Source organism: Culex pipiens, chromosome 3, assembly GCF_016801865.2.
Source record: "Culex pipiens pallens isolate TS chromosome 3, TS_CPP_V2, whole genome shotgun sequence".
NCBI classification, from domain to species: Eukaryota; Metazoa; Arthropoda; class Insecta; order Diptera; family Culicidae; genus Culex; species Culex pipiens.
Window position 1 is genome coordinate 169,161,702 of NC_068939.1, and position 26,854 is coordinate 169,188,555.

General features: G+C 40.0%; 1 protein-coding gene across 1 annotated transcript; it reads right to left on the reverse strand.

Annotated features, from left to right (window-relative positions):
- Nucleotides 1-2,529: 2,529 nt before the first annotated feature.
- LOC120417664 (uncharacterized) lies at nt 2,530-16,444 on the reverse strand. Its single transcript, XM_039579786.2, has 3 exons — nt 16,088-16,444; nt 3,296-3,751; nt 2,530-3,225 (listed from the first exon to the last, which is right to left on the reverse strand). Exons 1-3 carry the CDS (start codon nt 16,286-16,288, stop codon nt 2,716-2,718), a joined length of 1,167 nt encoding a protein of 388 aa, XP_039435720.1. The 5' UTR covers nt 16,289-16,444; the 3' UTR covers nt 2,530-2,715.
- Between the last annotated feature and the right edge of the window lie 10,410 nt (nt 16,445-26,854).

The window sequence follows — 26,854 nt, forward strand, 5'->3', positions numbered from 1 at the left end:
TTTGTGACCAAAAGAACCAGAATAGGTCAAAAACTGGATTTTTGACGATTTTTTAAAGTTTGGGGTCGAAAAGGACCCCAATACCTTTAAAGTAACTTTTTGTGTTGACGCTCTCCTAATAGGGGTCGTCTGAGGATTATTTGTTTTGTGAAAAGTGTATTTATACTACAAATTTAATGTCAGAAAAATTCAAGGCTCTAGCATGTGTATAGCAAAAGTTACGGCAAATTAGAATTTCAAAAAGGCCGAAAGGATCTCAATACCGTAGGAAGGTTAAAATTTCTGACTTCAAAACAACATCAGAAAATTAAACTTAGTTTTGTCATTTCACAGCATTTAATTTAAACTGATTTTTTAAAGAAATAGCATAAAACATAAAACTGATATTTTTCAAAGCCAAAAGTTTATACAGTCCAGACTCGATTATCCGAAGGCCTCGAAAAAAATTCACTTCGGATAATCGAATCATGAAAAAAAATCTCAATATTCAATCACGACCATTTTGGCTGCTAACTTGGATTTAAATAACGTCATGATTCGAATTCCTTGACGCTTTGAAACCCGGACACCTCATCTTGTTTTATCAATTATTTGATTATAATTTTGCATAATAGTTGTCAAAATTGTGTTATTTGATGAATTCTAACATCAACTTTCACTTCAAATTGGTTTGGACGCTGTAGTCAATGCCAAAACAATTCAATTAAATAAAAATATGGGTTTACCAAAAATAAGAAACATTTCACTGAAATATTTCAGAGGCGTGCGAAGCACTGGGAAGGCAAAGCAGAATATTATTGTTTTGATTTTCTTAAATTCTAGTAAAATTACATACAAATTTTCGATTTTTTTGATGTTGACAGCTGAGACCTAAAGAATGCCATTCACTAAAATTTCAATCCAAATTTGTGCAATTCGAGTGTCCGGAATTCGAAGCAAAAGTGTCCGATTTTTGAATCGGCTTCTTTCAGTGTTCGGGATTCGAAACACATCAAGTCATTTTAATTTTAAAATTCTGATGAAAAAATGTTAGAAAAGTCATATTTGGCATTCTCTTAAAATTGACTGTTTGTACAACATCATGATAAATATTTATACATTTACAACTCATTACATGATATTTTGCCAGCTAAAACAAAAATGATATGCTACTAAGTGTCCGGATTTCGAATCATGACGTTATTCGAAATTACTTTAGAGTAGTTAAGGAGTCATATTAGCTCGACAATCAAAAATAAGATCACGTATCGGATAATCGAGTCTGGACTGTATTTCTAAAATGCCGAAATTTTAACATTATTTGAAAATAATAAATTAAATCGATGATTTATTCTTTTGGTTTTAAGCTGGTACAAATTTTATGAAAGTTTTTCAAAGTTGGTTCGAAAAATCAGGGAGCAAAAAATAGTAGTTTATGCTGATTTTTTCAGCACGAGTTGTACATTTATCCAACGAGGTTCACCGAAATCTCAACAAGTGCTGAAATGTTCAACTTTTCAGCATCAATTTCAGTGCTGAAAAGTTGATCTTTTCAGCATTTGTTTTGAAAAGGGTTACTATTCGATTCAGTGATTTCTGATACAGAAAAGTAGGCTGTTTCCTCGTTCAAGAATGACAATAATAAGAAGTAGTTTCACGAAAGAATTGCAACAAATATTTTTTTAAAACTTAAATCAATTTAAAATGCATACCCATATGTTTAGAATCATTTTTGGCATGTTTAGGTTCACTCATTATTTTTTTTTAATTTTTAAAAATGTTCGATGTTTAGTATCGCAAAAAGTTTTTTTTTGCTTAATTTTTGTTTTCGACCAATCCTACATTTTTTGATAGCAAAACAACTGAACTAGTGTAAAATGCTTTTCGAAACACTTGTTGCATTCAAATGTTTAGAAGCTTGAATTCGCAAACCCATCTACTATTTTGCAAAATATTGAAAATCATTCTCCAGCACACACAGGTTTCACCTCCAACAACGAGGCCAGCATTTCATGCGCTTATGCTTATTACTGACCTGACCTTTTTTTTCACTTTTCACTAAATACCACGTCTTTTACTAATTAAATTTGCCTTCGCCGGCGACGGCCGGTGTGCGCACGAAATCCGAGAACCGTTGTGTGTCCACATGTCCTCGCCATCCTCCGCCTACACAGAGACAGAGAGGTTAAACATATGAAATCGCAGCCGCCGCCGCCACCACCGCCACCGCACTACCGGCCTCGTCTAATGCAATTATTAGTGCATTTCCTGGAATTTGAGCTGTTTCCGCCTGTTTTTTTTTGGTTCTTTATTTTCGGAGTCTGTTTGTGTTTGTGGTCAGACATTGGCGCCAAGGTCGGAACCAATCTACGCACCAACGCACACGGCTTAATTGCAGGTTGGGTTTGTGCTAATGAAGGGTCCAGAGTTGATTTGGTCCGTCCGCACGACACAAGTGGGCGTATAATTTGGGCTCTCGAGGGGAGTGTTGTAATTTGTCTGCGCAGGGAGAGGTGATCATGGATAATGGAAAGGCGCGCAGCGCAGGTTGATTTTGTGATAAATTTTCATGTTAAATAATTTATATTTTCTCCTATGTATAGTTAATAATAGCCTACGTGCCGATATCTAGGTAACAATAAGGTTTTGGTAAAAGTTTCTCGTAACATGTAATCATTCATATATTAGGTGGTATCTTTGAGCATGCAACAAAACACGCGGGTTCTTGGGCGAACATTAGGCGAGTGCCGTTTCCGCCAGTTCGAAGACGGTGTCGTAATCGTCGTCGCATTTGGATTTCACAGCCAGGTTGGCGGGTCGCGGCACGGCCAGCGGGACCGGAAGCGCCTCCGGCATGACCGAGTGGTGCACGATGAGGGCGCGCAGCGATCCGAACTCCTTGGGGAAGCCCTTGATCTGGTAGCCCTCGGTGGCGGTTCGGACGATGAGGTAATGGGCGATCTTGGGTCCGGGCGGAGGTACGCGCAGGGACAGGGCGAAACAGTCCTGCTGGGTGGTGCTGCGCCGTACGACGAACGCGCCGGGACACTTGCCGGCCAGCAGGTCCAGCGACATGTCCCGGGGAAGGTTCTCGTGGTACCACGACTCGCCGCACAACCGCTCGTACTCGGCTTCCCGCTCCAGATCGCTCTGAACCGAGGGCGTCTCCGAGAGACGCTCGGCCACTAGCGCTGCGCGGCCATCGTCTTCCGCTGATTTCAGTAAATTCAAGGCGATTTTCTTGATCTGTTGGAAGAGGAGAGAGCGAGGCGTTAATAAACTTTATTCCAATTCGGAAAGGGGGAGGGTAACCTACCAGCGCCGGTTTGTCCACACACTTGGCCAGGTTGACGTCGTAATCCAGCGCCGGTTTCTCCTTCTCCAGCAAGCTCTTAATCTCTCGGTAGTCCACTTTTGATTTATCTTGCACCTGCTGCTGCGGCGGCTGAACTTTTTGCTCTTTGCCACCGGCAAAGTTGTTCCGTTTCAGGATCCGCTTGATACACTTGTAGATGCGGGCCTTGCAGTTCATCGTGGAGGACGAGGGCTTTTTGGCGAGGACGGCTGGGCTGACCGGGGACCGCTGCTGCTCGGCGGGGCCGGCCAAAAGTTTGTAATTACTGCTGGCCGGGGAGGCGCTTTTGGCCGGCGATTGGGTTGCCTTTTTGCCTCGCCGTTCGAGCACGACCGCAGCGCTGAACGCGTCCAGCGTAGGAACTGTGTTGTTGGTGGCCGGCTTCCGGGTCGATTGGTCCTTGGCGAGCGAGTTTGTCTGTTGGAAAAGAGAGGAGAAAGTTTGGTTTCATTAAAATGACGTTCATTTGGAAGCAAACACGTGGACGACAAAGAAATTGGCGCGCCACTTGGCGGCGGCATCGCAGTCAGCCATGACAGTAAATCCCAACTAATCCCACGACGATTACACGAGGCTTGTCAAGCAAACACGTGGTTCCGCAAGGCGCGCACCGATTGCTGCGATCCGCAGGACTCGCGTTGAAATTAGATTAAAACGGTTTAGCGTGGCATTACACGCCAAATTAGGTTTGAGCCAAACAATGATAATCTACTCCTCGCTCGACGAAAGCAATTGCGTGGTGGCGTCGCGGCCAAGAAAGAAAGGTAGAATATTGCAAGTTACGTTCTAATATGATAATATTGCGTCGCCACAGCTGCGCTCCGGGACAATTTCGACGTTGAAGAGTGGGTGGAGGAAGCGTAAGTGCGTACATTTACGCAAATGGTTTGTTCTTTTGTGTTTCTCGGTCGGAACCATACGTCAGGACGAGAAAAACAAGCTCCGCGGTACACGATGAGCTGGGCTAAATCCACCAGCGGTATGATATGGCTTAGAGAATTATGAATGTTTGATGATCTCATTGGTCCGCTTTCGTTTCACTCCTCCCTCCCCGTGGGTATTCTCAGGTTGTCGTTCCGAAGTTCGCTTGTTTAACGGTTCCACCGGAGCTCATTTGCATGCATAAAATATGGACGATAAAAGGCGAAATTCCACGTGTAGTACAGACGGCGGGGAGCAATAATACGGGCGTGCACTTTGGCGGGACGCCCGAAATTGAATCAAATTTGTCAAAAAAGACAAAAACTCTAGCTAGTCGGAACAAATAGAGCTCATTTTTGGGCAGTAGATTGCTAATAATGTTAGCTACAACTTGTCGAGTTGGTTTTCCGAAAAAATGTACGGTTTATGCTAAATATCAATTTTACCAAAAAAGTCTCCTCAGTCTTTAAGCATCATAGTTAATTTAACAAAAATAAAGAACCAATTACTTTTCGAAACAATCTCGCCAGTAAACTTTACCTTTTACAACGACCGGGTACATAAACAATCCCCGGCTCAAAAAGGTTCTCCACGAGCTCAGGCTCATCATGTTCTGCGAAGGCCAATAAGAACCGAAACCAACACCTCATTTCGATTCCCTGAAATCCGACGGCTCAAGTGTCTATATCTTTTAGGTAAGCCCCACCACTCGAGGGCCTCTCGGTGCGGTGAAGGTGAAGAAGATTCCTGCGCTTGTTTGTGACACCTGGGTCCGATGGGTTGTAGAACCCAATTTCACCTTTTTTTCCCCGCCGACCCCCGGAAGAAATGTTCATCCTCATCATGTCCTTTTTTTTGGGACAGCAAGCACCCTCTTCCGGAACGTCGACATCATGGGAAGAGCGGGGAAAAAAGCGTGCAAATTAAATTTAGATAAAATCCCGGTTCAATAAACAAAATTCGAAGCCAAATGAAACGGAACCGAAATTGGGTTCCCCACCTCCGGGGAACGGTATGACGAACGGAGAAGTCGGTGCTGAATTACGACAAGGTCGCGCACCGTATCGAGTGAGAATCCTTCGAATAATTTAATTTCAAACCCCGTGAAGGTGAGCGCCACTTTCTGCGATCGAAGCAATCGGAAAATTTCGTCAGCTCTAGCTCGGAGGTAAGCGCCCCCTGTAGCAGGCCATGAGCTGTCGCGGGCGTGATGAGGAATGTCAATTCCAAACAATCGTTGGGCCAGTAACTTTGGCTCTACGAAGTCGTTAAAAAGCAAGTGCTTTTCCGGGAAAACGACCTAATCAAGCAGAGTACGACGTTCTCGGCGGCGACCTCATCGAACGACGATTAGCGTAACGAATTGAAACATAATTTATTGGACAACATTATACGGGGTATAACGAAACGGAATATCCCGGAGAAAGGGTGTGATGCGTGGTCGTGGGTTACCGTGAGTTGGAGGGAACTCGAGTCGGAGTCATTTTTTAGATTTGAGTCAAAAAAGGGGCGTCAGAAGTTCAAGAAGAACCTTTTAACGGTTAGCAAGCAAATCGAACGAATCTATGAGGTAAATCTTCACAGCAACCACTCGAGGCTAATGGAGAGCAAAATAAAAAGGAAAAAAATACATAAAAAATAACTATCATCTTTCGGGTCATTTCGTTATCCTTTTTCAACTTGCATCTTTTCGTCCTTTGGAATGACAAGGGAGAAAAAAGAAAATCTGAAATGCCTAAAAACGAGAAGATTTCAATCGTTTTAACACGCACCGTCCAAAAACCTATCAACCGACTCGAATCTGGTCAAAATTTATTTCTCCCTGTGGCCAAGACTCCACACACACAGTTTCGGTCGATGAATCACCCGACCCTATTACAGGTTCCCCGTATACAGCGGGCCGTGCCGAGGTTCAAGGGAGCAATAAAGTTTTCAAAGGTCTAGGAAGAAGGCGTTGTCTCTTACACCGTACCAAGGGTCGTGGCCGACTAGATCGGAGATAAGAAACAAAAATAAAAAACTCTCCGGCTATCTTTGATTTTTATTGCCCTTGACACTTTTACTAGGATCGTCGTCGCGCGAGTCATGGCACACTGCGTTTGGATATAGTTTTTTTTTAGAAGGTGATAATTTCTTTCCTTAATTTATTGGGCGAAGCGCGCAGGTCGTTCAGGGGAGAATTAGTCGGGGACAGGAATTCACGCGCCGTGGTGACAAGTGACCACCGAATTGGTCTCCAATCTTAATGCGTGCATCGTAAATTAATTCAGCTCTCTCGAAATCTCCAGTCAAAACAAAGCCCGCTTCGATATGCTGGGGAACGGATAAGTAATGGGTGCATTTATCACGCGAACGCATTAAGATATGTGTCTGCGCATGGGGAAAGGGCCCACGTGCTCCGTGGACTACTAATTGGATGAGCCAATGTTTTAACGCCCTTGGATGCACCACAGACAATGAGAGGAGAAGCTCTTGGAACGCATTGTGTTCAAAAAATAACGGTCATTTCAAACATTTGTGGTGACGATCAAAGCCAGCATATTTCAAATAACAAATTATTGACTTATCTTCACTCAGATTTCGTCAAAACCAAACCTACTCAGTAGTGAGTGATAAGTAATCTACTCATTTCTGAGTAGGTTCGGTTTTAACAAAATATGAGTGAAAACTCATAAATAAGTTATCTGAAATGAGTGTGTGGCTAGTTATGCTTAAAATGACAGATACACACTTCCTTGAAACAGTCGGAATGTGGATAAATTTTGTCTTTTTATCGTATTTAAGCAAACAATCTCTTTAAAATTCTAATCTTTTAATCTGTGACTACCCATTACGTCTCGAATCCGTAATGGAAACTCATTTGTCGGAGGCGATCTCCCCACCCAAAAAAAAGGGCCCCAGGGTCGATTTCCACCGCAGAATCTGCGCCAGCTGGAAAAGTAAATATTATAAATTTCGATTTTTTCTCGCCCGCCGCCTTGGGAATGTTGGTCACGACGACGATGGCCCCCGTCTTCAAGTGTGTTCATTTCAGTTCACGCCAGAAATTCCATTAGCCCGGGATAAAACAATCTGGTCTTGAGAGGAATCTTTCTGTGAATCGCGCGCTTTTAATAAGAAGGAATCATAATTTATGGATGTGGCATGAAAACGCCAAGGAAAATGCTCACTCGGCGGATGGGTTAATGGTCGGTCTTGGGATGGGAAATTTCAGCCACCACTTGAGACTTCCCGCACTTCGAAGGGAGGAACACTTTCAAATAAATAGGTTAGATCGTAAATTTGGCCCAATCTAGAGTCTCGAACTCTGCCGTAATTAGTAGACCACACGCGTGATTCATTGGCTGGAAAAATTGAAACTCGAAAAAAACGGCGTAAACGATCTAGTACGCACTGCGTGAGTAAAAATTTGACAGTTGGCAAGCCTGCTGCAATTGCGTCACGAGTGCGCAAACTAGGGCACTCGGGGATCAAAGTAGCTGCCGCCGCCGTCGATGATGAAAAAGCTACTCGATTCTCGAGATGCGAGGGAAAATAAACAGTTTTCGGTGGGGCCGGGAAGCATCATAAAAATGAAACCAATTAGTCACACGGTTTGGTAAACAAATAGCGGGGTCCCATCCGAATGTTGTAAACAGACGGCAGTTTGTTTGGCCCTTCGGGGCGCGCGTGGGACTTTTATACTTCAAATGTGATCGCTGGTAGTGTTTTACAATTTTATAGGCCGCGACGAAGATTATTGGGGCAATATTTAGCAACTTTAAGAATTTTTTATGTTGAGTTTGGGGACTTCTGTTTCGAAAAGTTGAAGTTTCATTTTTCAGTCATTTTGAGGAAATGGAGCAACGCCCAGTTTTAATACGATTTTCAAGTCCGTATGCAGATATTAAATCCGAAATGAACTCCAATTCTCGGAACGAACCCGGGGCAGAAACTAATTTCCAATCCTTTTCCTCTCGGGAACGCCCTCTTTTAGGCGAGCACGTGCTCGTTCCGAATTTCCGTCCTCTCCGAGGACGTGAAAACCAAATTGCCACCCCGATATAGCTTCAAATGTGCGCAAATTATTGTGTGGGCAAGCTCAAATCAAATTTTGCAAAGCCATATTTGATTACATGTTGCAAACGCGGTTCGTCGAACCGGAATTTCGCGGACAATGCGCTTCGTTCACAGTAGGCGACTGCCAACTGCAGACCCTGTCATGGCCTGCCGAGTGACACGTGTCCCACTCGTCGCCAACGTTGATTGCGTGCATTTCTCAAGTATAATCAAGTTATTTATCAATTAATTAATTCCGACGAATTATTCCGGGTCGCAAATGTAAATATTTTCCCCGGAAAAAACCTTCCACGAAGGGACCGCGTACCCGTTTTAGTGCGTTCGCGGGACCGCAGACGACGGTTAAAGTACGAGACCATTTAATTTAAAAATAACATCTGATCCTATCATCATTTATTTACTCGCCCGTTTGGCGTCCCAGGCGAATGCCCTCGGCGCACATGGACCGCTTTTCCACCTCGAAGGACCCCGAAGACGCGTCTCAAAACTTTTTTTTGGGCACAAACGATCCCTTTCCCTGTTCGACAACCCCTCCGGTGGGTACTCGGCAAACGACCCACTTGAAGCTTCGCCCTGTTGTTGTTTTGTTTTGTTTTGCCTTGCTCTCCTTGGATGGATGGATGCAATTTCTAGTACCACAGCTGTTCTAGAAAGAAGCAGAGTGCCAACCCCATTTTCTCAATTATTGCTGATAAATAGATTCGATTCGATACGATTCAAATTTCAACAATTTATTTTGACCGCCTCTCCTTCGTCGAAGCCTCGACGGGAACAAACTCAGCTGTGGCTGCACTTTGACGGCAGCACGAAGTAGGCTGTGCCAACACTTGAATAGTCGCGTTGGAATCAAGCAACACATGGCTTTGTTGTTGCACGAATTTCCTTCCTTTAGGGGAGAGTTGTCATTTGACGTTGAAGTAGCATTTAATCGACTCTTTAGTACAATATAATGCTGATTCATTAGCGCTAAATCGACTGTACGAGAAATCTCTGTTTTCGTGAAAACAGAATCTACCCAAAAATGAGTAAACGGGGAAAATGACAGATTCGGGAGAATTTCACTCCGATCCGATGAAATGTACAGATTGTCGAGGGAGACAGATTGGCCGATGCAAAATAAATCGGCACTGGCAACGTATGTTTTGCGCTTGCAACACTGCCAGTTTTGCTGGGCGTAAAGGGCGGTTGGTGTCCAGCACGTTTGGTGTCCAGAAACATTGGCCAATCTGTTTGCCTTGACAATCTGTAATGAAATGGGCTAATTTCACTCAATTTTCATTCAATTCTGATTGAAATTCACTCAAATTTGACATTTGACTCATTACTCATTTTTGAGTAGATTCGGTTTTGTTGAAAACTGAATGATTTTGACTTTTTTTTTTCTTCGAAAATAGGTCGCCTTCCCCTACCCATACATTGTCGATAGGCCGACATTTTTTTTATTTGCCAACCACAAACAGCACTTTACAGAAATATACGCAGAACCGCCCGTCCTGCTTCTGTGTCAGCAGTAGCGCGTTCTTCGCCCAAAGAAGCCCTTATCGAATTTCGGTTCGGTATGCACCGCACGTTTCCGTCTCCAGCGACGACGTTCTAGCTTCCATTATTTGTGCTCCTCGATTCTCCGTCAATTTCCGTCCTCGAGACTCGGAAAATAAAAAGAAAAGAAAAGAATTTCCCCCGCACGCATTTGGAAATTGACGCCAGACGCGAACTCGCGAGTCCAAGAAGGCCATGCTAAAGCAGCTTCCTTGGATCTGTCTCGTAATGTGGTTTTTACCTTTCCCCGAACGGTACTTCAAGTTTGTTTCTCCAGTGGGACGACGTCGCCGACTTGGATTTTCCGTCTTGTCGGCGGGTATTGTTCCCAAAGTCAATCAACTTTGGCTGCCCCTAAGATTTCTTCTTCAAACAGAAACGCAGGAAAATGCACGTAGACCCTAAATTTGGGGTGAGTTCGTTTACCCAAAATAAGGGAAGCGACGGAGTGACGAAGGGAAAACTTTTCAACTTGATTTGATTGGGTTGAGTTTATTTTGACAGTTTTTGTATTGCGAAGACAATTCGATTTTCTGTTCAAGCGTTAGGGAGATTAGTACGGAACAAGAGGGGGAAGCGAGAATAAATGCGTTTCTTGTTCCTGGGCTCCTTGAAGTGGCTGATGATAATCGTGTTTGTCTTAATGCCATGCTTTGATGCTTCGATGGAACTCGTTATTGGAGGATTTTGGCTCGTTTGTACAAACTCAAACAATGACGTGAGTCTTCGCTCGGGCGCAAACAAAACGTGGAAAGGTAAACAGATTTTGAAGTTTGCGTCGTAGGGCAGAACTAGCTCGTTATCAGCAACGGTAGCACTATTAAGCTTAAAATTGGCGTATTAGGGATGTCAAAAAATGGGTAAAAAGAGTATTTTTAAATTAAAGTCAAATATTTGACCTATCAAGGTTCAAATTGACCTATTTTCGCTCATTGCGCCACGGCGCCCACTAGATGTCAATATTGACACAGAGCGGTCCATCAAACCACCTGGGAAAAATTAATTACCTCCAACCGTTCGGCCTACTACGCTTCCACCTCATTTGGTCCAATAATTTCCAGTTCAATTACCCGATCCCGATCAGGTTTTATTATGCGAACCCATCAATCATTTGCGGGCTCAATTGCGCAAAGTGGGCGCAAAAAAAATGATGACCGAACGTCGAGTTTAATTACACTAGGTCTTTCCGGTCGTCACCCCGAAAATTGAAGCTTGACGGCGGCGGCTTGTTTAATGTGTCATTTGTAGGTGGTGTCGTCTACATAATTAGTGTGTTGTGTGTACTTAGCTGACAGTTGTCCGGACACCTTTGGGACTCCGCGCGTAGCGTACACAAACACCGACTTCCGTATTTCATTACCTTTTGGGCGATCTAGTAGGCCGAAGCATTAGTAAACAGCCGAGTTTGTTTTGTTATCCAAAGCGGTTTTGAGTCACATTTCATGGATGGTACCTACGTAAACGAGTGTGATGGATCACATTTCAAATTGTTCCTTTGATACCTTTGCGTAGGTTACGCAAAGCCAATTCGAGTGAAGTCGAAACTTTGCAGACTTTGATATTTTCGATGGTAGAAGACGGCAAGCATGACTTTTTTTTAGGGAACGAAATGTTGCCCATCTCTAGAATGTATCACTTTTGGCGTGTATCCGACTGACAAGATTTCATGACCTTATGACAGCTGCAGTGAACATTTTTACCTTGTTGAACTGAATTTCAACCTTGATTTGAACTGTCAACTCATCTTTTTCTATTTTAACATCTTTGTAAATAATTGATACCTTATAAGCAAATGGACTTGGACAATTTTTACGCAAGAATACAGCATTGTTTTGGAGAGCTGGAAATGTTGCTTATTTCCAGAATGGATCAGATTTGGCGTGTATCCGACTGACAAGATTTCATGACCACATGACAGCTACAGAGAACATTTTTACCAGGTTGAACTGAATTTCTACCTTGATTTGAGCTGTCAACTCATCTTTTTGGTTTGATGATAGAAGACAGCAACCATGTTTTTTTTTGAGAGATGGAAATGTTGCACATCTCTAGAATATATCACTTTTAGCGCATATCGGACTGACAAGATTTCATGACCTTATGACAGCAGCAGTGAACATTTTTACCAGGTTGAACTGAATTTCAACTTTGATTTGAACTGGCAACTTATCTTTTTCTATTTTAACATCTTTGTAAATAATTGATACCGTAATCTGGGGTGAATCGGGACTACAGTCTGAATAGGGACAGCAGTTTTTAGAGCACCTAATGCTTTTAAATTTGGAAATGGATGTACACATTTTGTTGGCCTGAGTCTGTTCTAACTGAAACCAACCAGAAAAATCAAAATATTGTGCTACATCATGGTTAAACTGCTGTCCCAATTCACCCTTAAGTGTCCCGATTGACCCCAGTTTACGGTACCTTATAAGCAAATGGACTTGGACAATTTTTACGCAAGAATACAGCATTGTTTTGGAGAGCTGGAAATGTTGCTTATTTCCAGAATGGATCAGATTTGGCGTGTATCCGACTGACAAGATTTCATGACCACATGACAGCTACAGAGAACATTTTTACCAGGTTGAACTGAATTTCTACCTTGATTTGAGCTGTCAACTCATCTTTTTGGTTTGATGATAGAAGACAGCAACCATGTTTTTTTTTTTGAGAGATGGAAATGTTGCACATCTCTAGAATATATCACTTTTAGCGTGTATCGGACTGACAAGATTTCATGACCTTATGACAGCTGCAGTGAACATTTTTACCAGGTTGAACTGAATTTCAACCTTGATTTGAACTGGCAACTTATCTTTTTCTATTTGAAAATCTGTAAAAATTTACTCTAAAATTCAATTTAAATATCGGACCGGTTTCAGATTCGGCAAAATTGAGAATAACTCTACCGTAGACAAACAATTCCCACCGTACCGGTATAACTTTTAAACAACACACTCGTTTGATTAGGTTTCATCTTACGCAACGCTCACACATCTCGTGTGGGTGTCATTCGAAGAAAGAGCATTTGATGTGCTGATACAACCCAAATGGTGTCCCTTCCAGGCGACATCCTCATCATCATCTTCGGTGACATCCGATGAGGTGATTTCGTGATGTTTGATCCCGTCCCCGTCGGGGGGACTCACCCGCCATTAGTCCTTGTCCGTGATTTGGAATCAATTCGTTCGATTCGAGATGACTCTGACTTATTGATGCCATCTCAGCATTCCTCAGCAATCGTTTCGCGTGTAACGTTGAGAAACACGCGGTAAGGGACCGGCCATAAATCATGCTTTGTTCGGAGGTTGTCTTTTCACGAGAAAAACACCCGATCTCGATAATCATTTTCCAATTCCACCAAATCCAATCCATTTGTATGTTGAGAGTGAGCCGGGGATAAAAGAGATCACTATCCGTCAAATTCTCGTGGAAGAAAAACAAGAAACCTTTAGAACATGCTGGTAGTTCAACCAGTTGTGTTTTGGAAAATGTGTAAACTCATCATCCCGGCCTCGCGTGGTCGTCACGGATTCGATGGTGGTTGTGGTTAATTTGGAAATCATTATGCCCCCTGGGTTGGGCTGGAAGGAAGGAAAAAAAGGAAAGGACCTCCTCCGGCGAGAGAGCCCTTGGAATCTCGCGGTTTGAAGTCGGGGATCCTTGAGTGGCCCCGTATTGTAGCACATCTGCGCACCGGAGATTGTAAGGAAAGCAAATTAAGAGCTTTTGTAGCATTTTGAAAAAAAGAATTAATCAACTCAACGGAAACAAAAACATTGAGTCCGGGAAATGTTTGGGATGATTTTTTTTTTAAATAAGCCGTTAAGGCTCCTGAAAGCGATGAAGTTTGAAAAACTGATGAAAACATTACAAGGGAAACTATTTTTTTTAAAGAAATGATTACAAAATTGTGTTTTTTTTTATTAAAAAAATTACAGGTGAGAGATTTTTTAAGTAAACCTTCTTTCCTATGACATTTTTGAAGCGGGATCCGAGTTGATTCCGAAAAATTGGTATGTTCCATGAATTCGAAACATATTTTGCGATATTTTGTCTCTTGTAACTCAGTTTTTGCGCTTAAACGACTGACAAGCTTTCATGACCGTGTCACAGCTGCAGTGAATAATTTTACCTAGTTGAACCGAATTACAACCTTGATTTGAAATGTCAACTTAACTTTTTCTTTTGAAAATAATTTGTACAGAAAATTCAACAAACATACTTTATACTTATATGCAAGCGGTTTTTACCATATTACACGCCGATAATTGACAAAAGTTATATTTGAAATGTGGAAATGTAAACATTGAAATGGAAAACAAATATTTTTATGGAGAACAAAAAAAAGGTAAGAAAGCAATAAAACTGTTGAAACTTCTGAATTTTATAATAATATCCAGACTCACCTATCCGAAATCCTCACTTCCAATAATCAAAAAGTTTTTTTTTAATCCAAGCTAGCGACCAAAAAAGCACTGATTGAATATTCATAAAATACATTTAGTAAATTTTAGGCATTCTACAACTCAAATTTGACTAAAATGGTGTCGCAGTACTTGAATTCGATGTAAAAAGTGAGAAAATAAAAATTAAACATAACATTCGCTCATGATTCAACTATTTGAAGCTGAGCAATTCTCTACGAAACCGTTTTTTTTTTATTTGAATTTTTGTATTTTTTAATCCGGATGATTTTTTTTTGGTGCCTTCGGTATGCCCAAAGAAGCCATTTTACATCATTAGTTTGTCCATATAATTTTCCATACAAATTTAGCAGCTGTCCATACAAAAATGATGTATGAAAATTCAAAAATCTGTATCTTTTGAAGGAATTTTTGATCGATTTGGTGTCTTCGGCAAAGTTGTAGGTATTGATAAGGACTACACTGAAAAAATATTATACACGGTAAATTTTTTTCGGTGATTTTTAATTTCACTTTTTGTCACTAAAACTTGATTTGCAAAAAAACACTATTTTAATTTTTTTTTATTTTCTGATATGTTTTAAGGGACATTAAATGCCAACTTTTCAGAAATTTCCAGAACGGGCAAAAATCTTTGACCGAGTTATGAATTTTTGAACCAATACTGATTTTTTCAAAAATCAAAATATTGATGTCAAAAATTTTCCAACTTCTTTTTTCGATGTAAAATTGAATTTGCAATCAAAAAGTACTTCAGTGAAATTTTGATAAAGTGCACCGTTTTCAAGTTATAGCAATTTTAGGTAACTTTTTTGAAAATAGTCGTTATTTGTTGTTGTTTTTTTTACATAAGTGCTTTTGAAAACATATTTTTTGAAAATCTGACAATATCTCTATATTTTGCTTTTTTGAACTTTGTTGATACGACCCGTAGTTGCTGAGATATTGGCATGTAAAAATTAAAAAAACAAGAAAATTGATGTTTTCTAAGTCTAACTCAAACAACCCACTTTTTTCTAATGTGAAAAAAAATCGAATGACCAAAATCTCAGAGGATTGCTCAGCTAATAAGTAACCTTCGGACTGCTGTTCAATTATAAATTTAAGTTTAGAAACATTGCTGTAATTTATTTTTTAAGATTTTTTTTTAGCATTACTCGACATTTTTCAAAATTGATGTCTGTAAATTCTTTAATTTCGTCAAGGTATGATAATTTTGTTCTCCCTGAACAGGCTCCAATCGTGAGAATTAAATTTTAGTGTAAAGTTGTAAATTTCGGATACAAATGATATGGTTCCGCGCTAAGAAGCCAGGCGCCTCCATGGTTTAAATTTGAGAAAGCGAAATTTAATGGAGGCGCTTGGTTTGTTAGAATGATTGGACAATATTTATACCCGAAATTTACAACATTATTCTCTCACAGAAAATACACTTAAATTCAATCCTGACGATGGCAGCTTGTTAAGGGAGCCCAAATCTATCATACCTTGACGAAGCTGACGCGTTTACTGACATCAGCTTTTAAAATACAAGTTTTTAATAATGGAATAAAAATAGGAAATCTACTATTTAATGCAACATAATATACATTACCAATTCATACCAGAGTGCCATTGACCTACTTCAAGGGGCAACCCTCATCTCATTTTTTCATAAAAGATAAATTCGCGAAAAAATGTAAAATATTGTCACGAAACAAAACCATCCCAAGACAAACTTTCCCCAAACAAAACCAACCCCCCTCATAGAACGAAGAAAGCGATAAGTAAAAAAAAACCATGTAAAAAAGATGAACTTTTCTCTTACATTTTTCATCAAGCTTCCATTCAGCTGATTGTGGATCATCTGGTGCGGGTGTTGCTGCTGCTGGTGCCGTACAGGTGTCGTCGTGGCCGTCCCCGACTGATTGCCATTATCGTCACCGCCGGCGCGACCCAAACCATCCAGTTCCGCCGCCGAGACGCTGTTGTTCAGCTTCTTGTACTTGAGTAATCCAAAGCGCAACATCCTGAAGATGGGTTTTCCTTGGGAAATTTTTCTCCCTTAATTTTACGCTAGAATCCGCTCACCGCGGATGAGGACCTTAATAATTGATGCTTCCGAAGGAGCGTTCCGTTGCAGAATCTCTCCCGCTTGTTTTTTTTTTAATAAACTTGCGGCTTCCGACTGTATTATCGCGAATAAGCGACGCGAAAAACGCCGTTAAAAGGGCGATAAAAATCTCTGTTTGATACTGTTCCTTTTAGTCCTTTTGCGCACGGGATCCAGGTGTGCAATTTTTAGCCGGCGACCTTCGCTCAATCACGACACTTTATGGCTGTTTTGGGGCGATACTTTTAACGAGATTTTCCACAAATTTTTTTCCCCACACTAGAACGAATTTAAACCACGTTTTGCGCGCACCGCACCTTAATTAACATCATAAATTCGCACTAAATTATCGCGCGCGAACACTTAAGGAGAAGGTCACGTGGAGAAACTTTTTGGCCGTTTATAAGAATGCACGTGCTAGCGGTAGTAGGCGCCGAAACGAACTCGGAAATTTTTCCCGCGATTTGATGAAGTGAGTGTGGCAACCGCTCGCTTCGAAACGCTGCACAAGACTGACTGCAAGGCCGACTTGGTTTGTTGATTTTCCTCCCGTACTGGGATGAAGGGGGCAAAAAGCATAAACAACATAACAAGCTGAGAGAGAGAGAGAGCGAACCAAAGAAAAGCGAAAGAGAGTGGGAGAGGGAGCGAGGGGGGTTGTAAAACATGTGCAACAGGATGCCTTTGGCTGTGGTATGGTTGCAGCATTAGGCGACGGGGGTGAGAGAGCGAGAATGCGAAGGAAAGCGAAAGGAAAATTTTCTCTCGTTGGATGTTGGCTCTCTCGTTATGTTTATGCTCACTCTCTAACTCTCTCTGTTTATGTTCTAAATTGGTAAGCGATAGACAGGGTTGAAGCTGAAGATTGATGTTAAGGCTTTTATAAAACTGATTTTTTAGCTAGAAATTTCAAATTTCATGCAACATTTTAAGATCTGGACAATAAAGACAAACCTATCTATAATTCATTAAAAAAACAGTTCAAACTTCCATATAAAAAAAGTCTTAGAAGTGAGCTGCTAAATAACCGAAATTGCGTTGGATCACATCATTTGTATTAGTTTAGTAAATATCGAAACATCTCTAGGGGACGAATAAAGTCTCAAAATCTACTCAACTGGAGAATATCTTGCTGGTAGTTGTGGTACAAGAAGGTACATGAGATTGAATAATGTGTTTAAAAGATGCTAGTTTTGGAATTTTGGATTTTGAAAAATAATCTGCGCATTTGGCTTGACATTTTTATAGATTATGATAATTTTTTCAAACATTTTTTTTATAACTTTTCTTTTAAACATTACACTGTCTAATTTTTTTCAATTCAATTAGTTTTTATTAGTAAATAATCAATTCACAATATCGTAATTTTATAACCTAATAGAGTTTTGGAGTACCTTTCAACTATGATTTGTACTATAGTTCATTTTGATGTAATTGGATATTCTAACAATGGATTTGCCAAGAGAAGGAAAAAATTATTTAAAAAAAAAAACCTTCGAAATTTGCTAAGGAAAAGGATAGAAATAGAAAAGCTTAAAACTAGATCACAATTTGTTTTGTCTGTTGACGTCGAAAAAACTGCGCTGCACTAGGTAGCTTATCCGTTGTAGATATACTTCATCATCAGCTCACTAAGAGCTTGGAATTGTTCTGCCTTGTTCCGGCAGGCACGAAAGCGCGTGAGCATCTCTCCAGCAAGAGCGAAAAACTCGGGAAGCGTGAAGAGGTCATCTCCGGTGACGTCTGCTTGTCCCGGTGAAGTACCGCTCCCAGAAGCGGCTACTCTAGCGTACGAACCTCCCCAACCGGGAGGGAACGCTGGGTTGGTCGATGGAACCGCTCCGCCGCCAGCTGCTGCAGCGTTCGAGCTCGAAGTCTTCCGAGGTTGGCGGGACGCTGGCGCTTTCTTCTTCTTGTCCTGCTCCTCGAGGTACTTTTTCCGCGCGGCACAGCCACGGAAATTCGCCGTGTGGTTTCCACCACAGTTCGCGCACTTGACGCGCGCTTTGTTCTGCTGGGCGTTTTCCCCCAGCTGGTCTTTCCGCGGAAGATTGCACCTTTCGGTGAAGTGGGTCTCACCGCACTTTACGCACCGGGGCGGAAGATTACAGTTTCTTGAACCGTGTCCGAATTTTTGACAGCGGTGGCATTGCGCTGCGTCGGTCGGATTCTTCGTGTAGAATCGCCACGTCACGAAGAAGCCGTCCAGTGCTTTGATCCGCCGTAAGTCCTGGATTTTGACGGACCCACGATCGAAGTACAGGAGGTACAATGTGTACGTACCTGTCACTGTTGTCGATTTCGAGAGCACCTTAACCTCTCGAGGCTTAACCTTGATGCCCGACAGGTGTTCTTCCAGGTCGGAGATCGGGCGGTCCGGATATCCCTGAAGGACGATCTTCACAGGGACCTTCTCTGCAGGATCAAATGTGAAGAATTTGAAGTTTCGCAACTTCATCTTCTTCACCACCAGGTCGAAATTCTGTTTATTGTGCGTAATAACTTGCACAGAAGTTTTACTTATTTTCAGACAATATTGGAGTCCCTCAAGCAACTCGTCAATATCGTCTGCCAACGTTTCCAAAACAAAAATTGGAGGTGGACGTCGTTCCTTCGGAGAGTTGCATTTTTTCTTCTTTTCTTGCTTGCGCGCAAGTTCATCATCGTAATCGTCGTCGCTAGCATTGCTGCTGTCACTGTCGGTGTTGTTTTCTTCTCCACTCAGAATCTCAAATTCGTTTCTGGTGGGAACGTTGGAAGTGGTTGTCGTCGTGGTGCTTGTGGACTGCTGCTGCTGCTGCTGGCCGGATGTGCTCCCGGATGCCCGGGTGGATTGTCTCGTCCGTACAGGGGACTCACGTGGACGGTATGACACGTGTAATAGCGATTCATCGATGACGTCACTGGGCACGCTCCCGTGCGCGATGGCGGTCGATGCAGCGTTGGTGTGTTTACCTTTCTGCACTCTGCCGGTAGATGAGCTTCGCGGGTTTTTCGAGGCCGCACTCGAACTGCCACGGCCACGGCCGGCCCTTGGCATGCTGGAGCAGCAAACTCGCGGATAATCACGGTAAATTACGGCGAAAAAAATCGAAAAGTTTGAGGAGCTCCGAACAGTAGACTGTTGCTGGCTGGTGTTGCCAGTCCCGATGACACTGTCTAATTAGTTGAATAAAAATGCCGTAAACCAGGGTCACATTAATAGGTTTTCAATTTATTTCTTAATATTATTCAAGCGTTCAGACTTGCAATTTTTTATTTGGAAAATATCTAAGTATAGAAGATTTTTTCGCAAACAAAAAAAAAGGCGGTGCTGTACATCGGAATTTTACACAAATTCAAAATTTGTCAAATCGAGCCCAAAAATTCTAAATATGTTTTTCAACGCACGAAAATGCATTTTTGCAGTTCCGTCGTGAAACTACTTACTTTTCTTGTCATTCTCGAACGATGAAAAAGCCTACTTTTTTATACCGAAAATAATTCGGCGAAATGTCCACTCGGCGAATCGTCCGATCCTTTCGAAAACAATAATATCAAAATGTTTGAATCAAGACTAACATTTCAAAAGGGCCAAACATGCAATATTACGTAGAGAATTGCTCAGATGAAAAACTTCGAATTACAAAAAATTATTTGAAATTAGACAAAATAAACATTTTTGATTTTTGCTTTCTTGTTTAAATTATTATTTAAACAGCCTAAGAGAGGTAAAAACAACAAATCTAGAGTTTTTTTAAAAGGTCCTATAAACTATTGTCTTTCATATGTTTATAGATCCTATTAAAAAAAAAACTCTCGAATTTTAAACAAGGGTCGTGTTGATGCTTCACTACTTTAATGGGACATGGGAAATTGGAACCTAACATTTCAAAAGGGCACATAACTTTTGTAAACAATAGTGTATCCCTTTCACTCAAATGACAGTTTACATAAGGTGTGAAAGGGACACACTCTTGCTCAAAAAAGTTATGTGCCCTAATGAAATGGCAAGCACGAATTCTCCACACTCTTCCCGAATAAGTTTCGTTTAGAGTTTGACGGTTTTAGGCAAGATAGAAGGTCTAGGATATGCTCTAAGCAAGACTTGCGACCAATGGAGTAATGTGTAAATGTATAAAGCAGTTTGTGATCATTTTTGTTTATTAGTTTTTAAATTGGGCTTGGAATTTGAAATTTCTTTCTTAGGAATTCTTCTACGCAATTTGAAGAACATAAATTTGGTGATTTGATTTTTGAGATTTTTCATCTTATACCCCACCACTAGAGCTTCCGCTTCAAATGTCCGCTGCAGACTGCAGATATACTTCTGCAGCAGAACACCAGCGAAGCACAGTGCAGATATAGTGCTTCGTTCTGTGAGCAATCTTTTATGTTTTTCTATAATGTGTTGATAACGCTCGCTCGCAGTCTGGCTATGACGGTTGACTGTTTGCTGTAAAATAAGATAGTGCTGGCTCACGAAAAGCTCACCCTTGCGTCAATCTTAAGTTACGAAGGACGTCCTTTTTGTTCTGCTCGCCGTCGGTCCGATGATAATGGGACATGTTTTATTTTTGGGACCCTGTCCGACGACGATAACGACATGGTTCATGCGCCATCAAAAAGCACGTGCTGATAATGTTGGACTCTAGGAGCAACTTATAGCTAGACAGCCAGAACTTGGCTGGGTGGCTCTCAAGGTATGGTGATGGTGTCGTGTTTTTGGAGTTTTTATATGTTTTGATAGATAAATTTTATTACCACCTTATGCTTCAGTGACTTTGACGGTGTAATCGCGTCGTTCCAGTAGGGCTTGGACGAATTTGAATTCGAAGAGGGGGGTGCTTTTCAACCGTATACAAAGAAGGGGGTGTTTTATTGGATTTCTATTGCGCGCGCCATCAACAAATGAGCTGTTGCTGGCTACAAACGAGGATTGGATTAGAAAGAAAAAGTGTTGTCGTGTTATTGCGATGCCGCATATCTTGATGATGGCGTTGAGGGGGAATGTCTCTTCTCCTTGTCTGCCTCGGTGCTACGGTTGGTTGGGCACGAGCATCACGTTCCGTTTCGGTTTTTCATTTGGTATGAGGAGAAGCTTTTTAATGTACTGACTGCAGTACACATTTCGATATGGAGGGTATGCGGAGGCGGAGATGATCGCGTGTAAAAGGTACGACATGCTCCTTTTACGCGCCTTATCGGATCGGAGTAATGGGCTTTAGAGGTGTATGAGCTCAATTGAATTTTTCCTATTGCCATACGAAACATAGGTTTCCACTTTGGTGGGCGCATGTCAACCTAGAATAATAAAAATATTTTCAAACTCATTTAATTACTTTGAGATCTATTCATGCATTGATAGTAGATAGATGTTTGGTTGACCTATTCTGGTGGAATTAGTTTTAATTCCTTTCTAAGCAACTTGGGCGGCATGACGACATGACGAAATCCAGTCTGCTACTCGCTAAGATCACCATCTCCATGCAAAAGCGAATGGAAATATATTAAACATTGCATGAAGAATCAAAGAATGCATGAAGCATTTCTTTGATGGCATGCGAAAAAAGAATCATGAGAGTTAATTTGGTTTTCAAAGAAGGTTAACAAAAAAAAGTACAGGGTACCAAAAGTACACTAATTTATGTTTTTTTTTTGTTAAATTATTGAAAGAATTTATTAAACTCAAAATGTTTTTTTTTTTGAATGCCTCAATTATACACTTAAACGGCTGTCGCATGATTGTGATGCATGGCGGCATGAAAGTATATCAGAATCTGCATGAAAACTGTCCTCATGCATTTTTTGCGATATAGGGGTATGACATTTTTGCCCGTTACCGACAATTATCGACATTACCGACGGCTTTTTGGTTGTATTTCACAAAAAAAACCCTTAGCAGAACGAGGATTGAACCACCAACTTCTTGGTTATTGATCCGACACGCTACCACCGCGCTTGATGAAATGTGAGTGAAAGAGCACCAACATATTCTTCTCTTTCGAGTGTTGCTCGGGGACGGGCCAGCATTATATGTGTTGGTGAGAACTGCAGATCGCTGAAATGTTTACACGCGGGCAAAAATGATCTACGGGCTTGCTGCAAAAAATGTTATAAAATGTGACATTTTCTGCAGCAAATCCACTGTTGCAGATTTTGAGATATATTTTTCCTTTGGGTGTATCAATAATTTTTTACACATAAATAGAAAATAATATCCTCGATACGTTATTATTTAATTCAAGCAAAACAAATGTGAGTTTATGAACAAAGACTGTATCCTATTCACGTGTGTATATATTTACATAATAAGGCAGGATACATTCCGACTAACTCATATTGGCACATTACATTATTTTGCTTAAATTACTAACTGTTTTTCATGCATGTTAAGTTTAAATTGCATTTACCATTGTTTTTAAACTTTTAGTCTTTTCAATCTAAAATCGAGGATAATTTAATAGTTTAAAAAAAATCTGCAAAAAAGTAGTTTTTTTTTTGCTAAAGAGCGATCAAACTTATACAAAAAATGGTTTTAGTTTGATTTATTCAACTTGAATTCGGTAATGAGACATTGACTTTAATTGAAACTCCACAACCCAAGGCTTAAAATCAGTTGCAACAGCAACTTCAACTGATTTAAACGGATATCTAGGTAAGCCTAAAAATTTTTAGAACCCGAAGCCAAATAAAAAAATACAAATAACATTAATTTCCGGTTTTGGTAGAGAATTACTTATTTGTATATATTTTTCAGCTTTGTGCAATTAATCTATTCAATCGATTTGAAGGTGATTTTAAAATGATTACAACGATTTTCGAAGAATAAATTTGGAACAAATATGTATTAGTCCTTTCTGCATTATTGTTCAAATCAAAATTGCACCAACGAAACCGTTACCCTGACTTTATTCCATGTTCACAATGGTATTTTATGTAATTGATGTGTAATAGCCCATCTTAATTGGTTGAATGAATTTCCAAGCACTATTCAGACTATTTTGTGATGGCAAACATTCATAAGCCGGTAATCCAAATCCCGCATCCCAGCCACATGACAAAGCAGAGACGCTTCGGGTGTCGTCATACAATATTTTGAATTACCCTCTATATCTATGCTGCGATAGAGATGTGTACTTTCAATCATCCCCGGGAATGTATATTGAATCATCTCAAACTGAACCCGCACCGCACACAATCGCCTCAGGGCTAATCCATCATTCAGAAGCAAACGAAGCTCACCAAAACCCTCCGAAAAGTAGCGCCATTCAGTCGTTGAAAATATTTACCGGCGGCAAATCCAATCCAATCACCTCTCTTGAGTTTTGGAAAGACTCCGACGACCGCCGGTAACCCAGGAGGACCAGATTAGCATCCTTTCTCGGCGTGTCACACAGCAGAACATATTAGCTCGGCATGGCGTCGAGAGGTTCAAACAAACCCCGAAAAAAGGGAACAAACTGCTTAGGCCAAGCCAGGCCAGGAGGCCCTGTGTGCGGTCGCTGAGGTGCTTTATTTGTTCATTCATTAGAGCCTTATGAAGCGAACATAGCGAGAGAGAGGGAGAGGGTACGACATTGAAGCTAATTCTGGGGAAAGGTTCCATGTACCTATGCGACTTTTAATCCTAATAAAGTCACAGTAGGAGGTAGTTCTGGAAGGATTTGAAAAACATGGTTTTGAGGAATACTGATGATAGGAGTTCTTCTCAGTTACATAATTCTGATATTTTGTGGGTAAACCTTCTTTTTAGAATCTTTATAGGAAAATTTGCTGTTTCTAAGTTTTTAACTTTTTGTTATGTCAAAAGAAGTCACTTAGCATCATTGGTTTTCCCACACAAGTCTCCATACAATTTTGAGGGCGTGTTACATAAAAAGTGATTATGAAATTCTGTATCTTGAGAAGGGTTTCTGATCGATTTGGTATCTTCGGCAAAATCATAGGTTATAATTAGGTCTTTCAGAGAAAAAGGCTAAATGATGTGAAATTCTCAAAATATGTATTTTTTTTATTTTTCGAGTTTTTTTTTGGTATATTTTAAGGGGACAAAAAAACTTCTTTTGAGCCATTGGTGCCAAATCTGGTTTAGGAGAAATATATTTCTATTTATACATTTTGGAAAGAATAGTGTTTTTTTGTAAAATATCGAAAATGTGGACAAAAAATATTAAAATATTTTTTAAAGCAAATTTGGATTTGCAATCGAAAATGATTTTAACAATTTTTTGATAATATGTTATAGCTACTTTTAGGTATAAATTGGTTCGATTTTCAATGTACACTTACAAACTTCCAAAGCATTTTATTCATTACGCATTCAACCATATTTCATCGGCCCGATGACATTCCCCTTACCCCCATCTGCCCAAATATATTTCGTTTACTTTTAAAGTCGCGTGCATTTCCCGCATTTTAACCACTAATACAACACACACTAAGAAAAATTCGTGTAATATTCCGTCTTATTTGATGCACATAACTGGAGCGTCAAAAAAGACGTAAAATTACATCAGATTGTAAAATTACACGACATTACAAACTATCCATGACAGTGTAATTTTACATGTATCGGTAGCAATGATGATGTAAGCTGCAAAACCTTTTTTTTAAGATAGTCTCAAGAATAAATCAAAATTTGGTTGTTTGAATGATTTTATTAGGTTTTCACGGTTATTCACACTTCCACATTTATCTAGTCACCAATTTAACGATTAGCACATAAACACTGATTCTTCCTCTTCCAGCTTGTTTCTTTCACCACCTTCAATTGGATTCTGCCACAACCATCACACTTCTTCAATTTTTGCTGCTCCTTCCTTCTACATTTTATGTATTCTGGGTCACTTTCTTGAAGCAGCAGCCGATTTTAGTTGGCAGCTAAGAACATCGAATGTTTGGTTTCCCCGGCAGCAATTCCGCGGCTGTTCTTCCAAATAAAAACTGCAACTTGAACTGCAACAAAAAGTAACAAAAAAATTACACTTTTCGTTGGGATCCGACCGCGAACATTAAAACTTACCTCTGTCAGCGTTTTAATTGTGCCATCCAGGCCTAGTTGTGGTAGATTCCAAGCATTTTTTCGGTCCCTCAGCGAAAAAAAATATTCTCGTTGCCAAACATCAACAACGATTTGACATTTCAACACCAGGCGCGTGAAAAATAACACGTGGCATTACATTATATTTGATGTAACGTTACATCTTAAAACACGCTCCAGTTATGTGCATCAAATATAATGTAAAATTAGGTCAAAATAGATTTATTATCACATCAGAAGTTGTGCTTCACATTTCCAATAGAAATTTTGACATTTTGTGTCAAATAGAATGTAAATTCACATCATAATCTCGTTTACATGATTTTATGTTACGTCGAATAAGGAATTCCGTTAAGTGTAATAATCGTTATTATTTAGTGTGTGCAATACGGCAAAAACTTTTTTTGTGCTAATATTTTTGTTTTAAAACATTTTTTTCAAGCCTGTTGAGACCATGGCTTGCTATTTCAATTTTTATATTTCTTTTCTTTTGCATCGGCCTTATACAGATGTACAGTTGAATGCAATCATTAATTTGAAAAATATAAGGTTTGTAAAAAAAACTGCTTGCGGTACTGTACATCGAAAATTCACTAATATTTAAATTACTTTTGAATAAACCCCAACATGCCAAAAATTATTCTAAACACAGAGTAATGCATTTTAAATTCATATCAGCTGATTTAATTTAAATTTCCATAAAAAATGTCCCCTGATTTTTCGAGCCAATTTTGAAGGGGGATGACAAAAACTTTGAAAAATCTTTGCAACAGCCTCAAAACATATAAAAACGAAAATTCCAAAATACGTTTTTATGGGAATTCAACTTTTGGTCATAAAAAGTTAAATTTTAAAAAAGTTTTTTGTCAGTGTCCATATTTTTTTCTAAAATGTCCTAATCATTACCTACAACATTGCCGAAGACACCAAATCGATCAGAAAATCCCTTCTCAAGTTACATAATTTCACACATTTACATACCTATATTGTAAGACACGTCCCCAAAATTGTATGTAAAAGCTAATGATCCAAAATGATTCTTTTTGGTATAGGAAATGCATGGACAAAGTTTCATCAAAATAAAAAAAAAAATGATTTCCTTTTGTTCAATTTTGATTAACACTTCTAGAGTTTTTTTAAAGGTCCTATAAGTTTTAGTGCTTCATATGTTTATAGGACCTTATAAAAAAACTCTAGATTTGATAAACTTTTATCATAAAATGATGAATACATATATGAAAATAAAATTCCCCTTTAATTTTTCTAGACATTCTTGAACTTTCAATTATATTTTTTTCAGAAAAGGTGCAATTCTTCAAACTTTAACAAAAAATTCATTGCAAATTGTATTTCAAGCTTTTGTTTTATAAGAACTGAAATGATATTATCAAGGAAGGCATCTGATAAACTCAAGTTTAAATAATTTTAATTAAAAGTCAGTCACACATCAATTTGCGAAT